Raw genomic sequence first — 8,502 nt, forward strand, 5'->3', positions numbered from 1 at the left:
ATCAGTACACAAACAATCCTATACTCAAATGTACTCCTCTTGCAGGTTAGGACAGGCCCTTATTATTCATGGGTTTGATGTTGTCTCCTTGTTTGTCTGGCTGAGAAACTTTTCTGTCCTGCTGTTTGCCCACTTTAAGGCTCTCTTCCCTCTGGGATGGAATAATTGCAATCAATTAATGCAGAGGAAAATTTGGAGGTCAACACTAAAGTGTATCTCATCACTGACTGAGACTTTCTTCCTTTTGTTTGGGCCTCTGTACTTCCGTCTTACTTGAGACGCAATGCTTGTGACTAAACAAAAGTTTTTTTATCAGAATAAAATGAACTCAATTTAATTTTAATGCCACGTGTTCCTGCAATGTGATACCTGGTCCTGAAGTATAATTGATGCACCACAGCACAGTTATAAAACTGTCTGAGTCCAACCCTTCCCTCTGAACACTGCCCAACGGCCACACCGCCCCTCATTACTCACTTAGACTGCACAACAAACGATGAAATGATTTTCCAAACAGGCATTGCAGGAATGGTAATACTCACCAGGTCCTCATTATTCAGCGTGGACCTGTTCACCAGAGCGAACGAGATGCCTGCCTTTCGAGCAGTGAGCGTCTGAGAGAAGAAAAGGAAAGGAAATGAGACAATGAAGGGGAAAATTCACCAACTCATTAAATCTTTCTACAAATGTATGCAGCATCTTAATAGATTTAAAAATGTCTAAGTAGTTAAACAGCTTGTGACTGTGTAATAATATATTGTAAAAGGAAGGGAAAACTCTTGGAAGAGATTAAATAGATTAAATAAAGAAATAAACTCAAAGCTAGACATTTAAATTTCAATAATGGATGTGACTAAAGACAAATAATGAGTCTGTTGTTCTTAGCTTGTGCAGAAAAGCTAAAAGTTTGTAATCTTACCAAAGCCTGTGATTTCCAGCAGCCAATTGTTAGAGGGTGACAGAAATAAAGTAAATGAATTAAAAGGGGGGCAAATATGTAAAGCACAACAGGAGAGGACTTGTATTTATTATCCATAGTGAGCGCACAGGTGTCTCAACTGCCATGCAGGACTGCTTGGTTGGGGCACAAAGCTAGAGAGGTTCAACTATTCATCAAGAGAGATTGCACGGCCGTTGCATGAGTCTTTATCCCCTCATGCATTGGACGTTTCTAAACTGCAGTCATGCTTGGCATATTCAGATTTCTATTGGATGAAGCTTTGACCATATTTTCTGCTGTCTGCTCTGCACATTACAGCAACGCAAACAGGGAAACACAAGACACACACACGCCTGTGAAGCCAGCTGAACTGCACGACACCAAACCTCTCAGACATACTTTGAAAACCTACATAAATCTACTCACACACTAAAAAAAAAAACACTTACTCAAACATTAACTGGTATCACACTCATCCAAGTCCCACTCAAGCACACACTAGTAACACACACACAGAGAGCACATATACACAAATGTAAATTAGTTTTTGTATTATATCCACTGAGTTTGTCTGACTGGAGATTGTTAAACATTTATCTCATACTGGAGGAAGTTACATAACAGAGAAATGCAGACATGGACAGCTGACGATATTGGATTAGTCTTTACCACGACCCTCTTGTCTGCACAGCCCAGCTATGGTAAAGATCCATGGAAGCCATGGGGAATGTAGGAGGGCGCGTGACCTCGCCATGAACGGTGAGCGTTGATGTCAGTTTATCAACATGCACCAGCACTGCTGAGGATGCTACGGGCATTACAATAAGAACCTGTGTGTCCAGATCGTATCTGTCAAGCCTCAATATATAGTGTTAAATGTTAAATGCTTTGTGAATCCATTTCCTACGTTAGTTCTTTTTCTTGGTCTAGAATGTTGTATCCCACCATAGTATGGGGGAACCCTGCTGTCCGTTCCAATCAAGCGCTGTTGCTGCCCTGAAGCAATCACACAGCAATTGGGGAACATTGACAAAGGAGAGCCATGGCACCAATTAGTTTACTGACTGCTGACTTCATCCCACGTGTAAAAGGCTTACTCATTGTCACTTTTACATGATTTAAAAGCCTCACACAGTTAAATCAGAAGTCAATGAAGTCTTTCAGATATATTTTTGGGTAGAGTTGTCAACATTTCAAGTTAACTACAAATTTTCAACATCTGCCGATCAACAAAGAGGGAAAGAAGAAAAGGGCCCAAGCACTGGCGAGGCTGAAATCTGACAACTCACTGAAAAATATGACCCATAGCTGTTATGGGTCTATGTAGAAATGGCAAGTATGCACGCAAAATCCAAATACATAATAAACGACAGCCCATACTTACCAAGACATTGTTGGTTATTAATTTCATGAGAGATATGGACAAATAAAGCATCAACTCATGTTGTTCATCGTGATATAAACAATCATCAGTATCTAGGTGTATGACATCAAGCTAAGTCAGCATGTTATTACACAGATATTAAACATGTTGGTTTTAAGAGTTTGGGTATATTTTTTCATCCTTTACTTTAAAATACACAAAGACGAGAGACAAACATTCACAAGACAAACACATAATATGAGGCATATAATGGACTAACATTTCAAATCAAACTATATTTATCCTCATGGTCTGTATCTTTCACAAAGCCGAACCATGTGGCATAGTGCTAAAGTGGGCTGTACTGCAACGGGCCTCTCCATGGGATTGTTATGACACATTATGTTCCAATAAATTAAAAAAATGGGTGAGCATCAGTGTGATGCTGTCTTAAAAAGCATGGAATTAAAATCATAAATAAAATTCTCTCTTAATAACCATTATTTTTGCCTGAATGTCAAGTAAAACAATATTGAGGTTATATATGGGCCTGTCTTGCAGTATTAGCTAATGAAAAGAAACAAACCCAGTCATCATGTAGCCCTAACCCATTTTATCCCGCTCACAATAAACTTTGTATTGTCTCCAGCTGAGATCTATACTCACACAGAGCACGTGTGATATAACATGCAGTCACTGGGATTTCAAACTTCACATGAATCACACGTAACCTTATTGAGGAAGATGACTCACCAGGTCCCGGACAAGAGGCACTGTCCTCTTGCGGCGTAAATCTGGCATGCTGTCAATACCATAAAGAATGCTGCCAGCCCTGGAGAAGCAGACAGATATAAGGAGGGTTAATATCATAATAATGCTATGCTGGGAGAGACATTACTGCAGTGAAAGGGGGGTTTGATTTACACAGTCGGCCATGGATCACGCTTCCTTTCTAACTTGTCTCACCCCTTCCTCTTCATGATGCTGAAAACCCACACTCTGGAGCCCCATGTGATCCCTCTCGCCATCTGCTATTCCCAAAGCCTCTCACTGACCCATGGCATCTGCCTTTGGGTTCTGCTCCACTGTTGCTTTTAATTGATGCACATGATACCAAGTCCATATTATGCGTGTATTCTTAATAGGAGAGCTCATGCCTCAAAAATAGACACTTCAGAAGGAGTTCTTTTCTGCAACGCATCATTTCCAGTTTTCTAACTCTCTCTCCAACCTCAAACTCCCTTGTGCATGCTCCACAGCCCTCTCATTGCATTCCAAGGCTTGTTCCTTTCCCAAAAGGGCTCTCAGTGGCATCACCTCCGTTGTCACTCAAAGCCTCTCTAATGACCTCAACATGACATCAGACCTCCAATGCCTCTACAAAGATAAAGCTCCTCGAACTTTCCTGTCAGGCCTCTCAGCAACATTGGTGGTATGACCCGAAAGATACTCAACGTGACAAGCTGCGATGGCTCCTGCCTCGCTCTATGGCCCTTGCCTCTCACTGCCTGCATGCTGCAGATGACTACATAGGCATGCTAGGGTAAATGGTGCTAAATAGGATTTTTAGCTCTTTCCCATGTGACACAAATTCACTTTATCAATCTTGTATTCATATGTTTACCATTTATTACCCTCGCTGAAGAGGAGGTGAGGGTATTGCAATTGGGTCCGTTTGTTTGTTTGCTTGTCTGTTTGTTTGTCTCTCCATGCGCATAACTCAAAAACTAGTAACCCAATCAACTTGAACTTTTTACACAAGCAAGGTTCTGTCCGTGGCTCGGTCCTCCCCGAGAATGGCGTTGATCCGGATCTGGATCCAGATTCTAGAATTTTTTAAAGGATTCTTTAACATTGCGAGATAGGGCACTTTTTGACATTTTTCTTATATGGTGGTATGGATCTGAAAAAAATCACACATAAGTCTCCTTAAAGGTCTATGACCATGACTAATTTCGGCCAGATCCGGATCACAATCTGGATCTGAGAGCTAATTTTCATTCTAAAATCGGTATTTTTCACGAGTCCATCCTGACCTCAATTTCGGAGCTAGAGACTTCATATTTGGTGTGCACACGCATAGTTCATTCTAGTTTCATATATGTTACAGTTGTAGTTGTATCTTTTCCCATTCCGGAGCAGCAAGCTAGCGCAGGTTTGGCCACAAGATCGAATAGTCTATTGGAGGCGAGGGTCTGCAATGTCTGATTGTCTTTTTCTAGTTCTACATTAGTTTACATGTTTGCAGATGTTGCAAGGATATCAGGCATTTTCTAGGTTCGTTTTGTCTTTTTGCCAAGACACAAAACAAGGCACATGATCTTTCTTGGGGGTTGCATGCCCCTGATCTGCGATATCTGTGATATTTAAACTACCGTACATGAGTCTCAGTGTGGAAGTACAAAACAGCACCACTGCAAAGACATGTGTAATTGTGCAATGATCAGATCAGGACATGAGCCACCACCCACCCTCCAGTCTGCAAGCCGAGCACTTTGGGATCCAAAACGCTTCGAGGCTGCAGAGAGATGAAAAACAGGATGTAAAACATGAAAGTAGAAGGTAAAAGCAAACAAGTGAAAACAAAGTAGAAGCAGATTTAAACAAATTACATTTATATATAACATAATGGGAAAATAGTACATTTGGAGATCAGTTCAGGATAACATGAATGACAGAAGAGGGGAAGTGCAGTGCAGAGAGAAGAGAGGGAAGTACCACAGGCAAAAGTCCAAATTATTCCACATCAATGTAATTTGTGGGCTCAAGACTGGGAGTTTTGCTGCTTTTGGTGCTACAGGCCACATCTGACTATTATGTAACACCCCCCGTCCCACTTCACTGACCAAAATTGAAACACAAATCATTTTCTTAGAAAAAAAGGGAGCAGTAAAAGGACAACCAACACATATTGTGATGACTCAAAGGCAGATACGGCATTCATATCTATAACATTTACCACTTCTTTTATCTTACAGCGTAAAGACAGACTCACAGATACACTCAGAGGGAAACAAAATGCACAACACCATCAAATCACATTGTACAAAATACATTAAAAAACACATGCACATGCAATGATTCCACAAATATTCACATGGAGGATTAGAAATAATGACTTAAAACCTGTGTATCCAAAGCAGTGCTGTCTGAAAGAAAGAAAAAAGATGACAGAAGGGTGGTGAGTTGGGAAATGTATTAGTTTCTCACTGGAAGGAGCAGTCACTCATCTATTATCACTGTCTGTTTTGACAAATATTTTAAGGTGACATGGAGAAAGAGTCAACATGTGCATCAGGCAGGACGTCTAAATGACCAGAAGAGTAATGTGGAAGGAAAGCTGAAGCAGCAATTTTAATGTAATTTTGTTTCAGTATACTTGAAATTTGACACCAGTTAAAAAATCCGACCATGAAAACATTAATTAATAAGCACTAAAATATCAATAATTCCAGACATACGCGCTGACTGAGAAGACAGTGTTTGGCAGATACTATTACTCAGACACTAGAGTGCCATTAGTGTTCACCACAAGTGCATCTATTCATGATGGTGGTTCTCATAGAGGCACTGATATTTTAAAAGCTTTGAAGAGGCATTGCAGTCAACATGAAGCCGAAAAGTGCTTGTGTCACTGCTGAGAGGATAAATTGTCACTGGGTGAGGTTACAACAAACGCTGCACACATGCAGAGATACAGCAATCAAAGAGGTGCCACAAGTGGGTAACTTGGACAGAGATCAGCTAAGCTGCCTTCAGGTTCACAGTTACACAAGATAGGCCACGCATCTGCCAATGGGTCTGCAGCTGCTCTAGATAAAGCCAGTGGATAGCGATGAGCTTTTGGCCGCTGATATAAACCTAAATTCACAGGTGCCTTAAATCTGTGTGCTAACGTGTAACTGATTGGTAGGAAACTACACTGCATGGGTGCACTGAAGACAAAGTATAGCGATATCAACAACAGCAGTAAATCCTACACAGATCTCACTGGAGGAGAAAAGTCTGCACAGAGCTGATAGTAAGACCAGACTCTTGAGCAAAAAAGACAGGAACATGTGCTATTATGTGGACATTCAGAAATACATTAGCAGAAACATGCTCATACAGTGAGAGAAAAATATCTGTTGTTTCAGTGAAGATAATATATATAAAATAAAGACATCAGTACAGATGTCACCTGGCTCTTGTTTCAATAGATTTTTTTAATGTTGTGATCACAGGTATCATCATCACACCAGTGAGTTGATTAAGTTGATCAAGTTACCCAAGAAATTAATAACGCTTTACTCAGTAAATGAAAATTATTACATCGACACATGTTTGTTTTGATGGCAGAATAAAATGCCAAAGCAGAAAAGCAGAAGTGCATTTTATTTTATTTTTTTATTACATTTACATTTGTACCGTCATCACAAAAGCAATTGCGTCGCCAAAGAACCTTTTCATTAATTTAATAACTGAAACATAAACCATGATAGAAATAGTGACAATTTGTCTGATCAAAAGTCAGCTTTCATATTCCTGTGATTATCAATTAATTTCTAGCAAAACAGAAATATGTGTCCAAGGCTGGTTTAGGTCGTTCAGATTGGAACAGAGCTGGTCATCAGCTGACAGTTAGTTTATATATACTATATACTTTTAATTTAAATAACTTTTTTATGTTTGTATTTCAACAAACTAAAATAACAAAAACCAAAATACTATAAATAAACTACTGATTATTCTGATGTGCTGTTATATTTTTAATGTGCTTGTTTTTTTATTTGATTCATTTTATGTATGTGTATTAGTGTTGGATGTTAACAGAATACACCATTTACTTTCGTTTGTAACAATGCAATAATTGATATTACTGATTGTTTAGGTCTTGCTATCAGGATCATTGAGTATTTGTACAGTTTATAACATATAACTTGTAAAATTCATCAAGACAGGGAGTTTTTTTGTGAAATAAATACTTTTCATTTGAGCATATATTCAGCAAATTCACAGAGGCTTTGTTAATAATAACACATATTATTTACAGGTTAGCAGGTTTGTGATTAAACAAGAGGACAAAGAGGAGATTTGTGCTGCAAAATGTTACAGCCCTCCAGTGTATGAAATGTGGTAACTCGGAGTGAGATGTTAATATTCTGCGAGCCTGTGTGACCAATTCTTTAACCGCTTGCTCCTCTGATGACTCAGACAATACTAAATGACCCTAACCCTAACCCTAACCCAACATATCAACTACACTAAATGTTATCACCCACTCTTCCCCTCAGCCCCTTTTTTCCAGCTATGACTAAATGGGTGAGGTGGTGCGTTCTGATGTCAGGAAGTTTATGTAGTTCAGTTTCAGAGTAAAAATAAAATCCCTCTGGGCAAGAACCAGGAATAGAGCGGAGGGTAAAATGGCTCATCTGCCATTATCAAACAACATTTACACTTTAATGATGTTGAGAATTTAACTTACAAATAATTTAATCCATATTATTCTGGTATTATTTTTATAATCTACGCTTTCTGGAGAAACAGTACACTAAGCATAAAGACGGTCTACCTCCATCGCTCCCGCTGGAATAAACAGCAAACTTCACGAGCAGCAGACCTCTATAAATATTCCAGGCAAGGCTGACCTGGTTATAGAATGCCCTTGGGTATGAATTAACATCTGAATAAAGACGCCGCGGTAGCCAGTCGAAGACAGACCTGGCAAGAGTGGCAGTACTACTGGGACTCCCTTCACCGCTCCAACACGAAGCAGTGAGCACGTTCAGAGCGTGAGCCTGATGGACACAGAACAGCTAATAGAGATGAAGGCATAACGTAAATGAGAGGTGGGAGTTGTATAAAGTATGTAGATTTGTGCGGGTAACACGATGTTACAGTAGTGAGCACTGTTGCTTCATAGCAAGAAGGTCACAGGTTCAAATCACTTGAGAGTGAACTGAATGATCCATGGTCTATGCAATTTGAAGATGTGTTCCCTCCTTTTTCTGTCTTGCCTAATAATACCTTTTGTAAGACGTTGTTTCTTGGTCTTAAAGGCTGGTATGGTCACATAAATCCAGACAGGAGAGGGCAAAGTTCTCCTTATGTATGAGTTCCAGTAAATAACACAAATAAATATGTACTTTGCAGGGTGTTTGTTGAATTTGATCTCTGAACAGGTTTGTGCAAACATTTGCCAATTTCCTGAGTCCTGTAT

At 39.6% G+C, this 8,502-nt stretch overlaps 1 protein-coding gene across 1 annotated transcript in view; it reads right to left on the bottom strand.

Annotated features, from left to right (window-relative positions):
- LOC137914828 (protein unc-13 homolog C-like) overlaps positions 1-5,452 on the bottom strand; it is a gene marked incomplete at its 5' end in the record, with an annotated part of 56,520 nt that extends 51,068 nt beyond the window's left edge. The window contains 5 exons of the mRNA XM_068758322.1: positions 543-614; positions 920-925; positions 3,057-3,135; positions 4,775-4,821; positions 5,430-5,452. Of these exons, the coding sequence (XP_068614423.1) occupies positions 543-614; positions 920-925; positions 3,057-3,135; positions 4,775-4,821; positions 5,430-5,452 (227 nt within the window). The remainder of the gene's footprint in view (positions 1-542; positions 615-919; positions 926-3,056; positions 3,136-4,774; positions 4,822-5,429) is intronic.
- Positions 5,453-8,502: the final 3,050 nt, after the last annotated feature.

This window comes from Brachionichthys hirsutus, unplaced genomic scaffold (assembly GCF_040956055.1).
Source record: "Brachionichthys hirsutus isolate HB-005 unplaced genomic scaffold, CSIRO-AGI_Bhir_v1 contig_189, whole genome shotgun sequence".
NCBI lineage: Eukaryota > Metazoa > Chordata > Actinopteri > Lophiiformes > Brachionichthyidae > Brachionichthys > Brachionichthys hirsutus.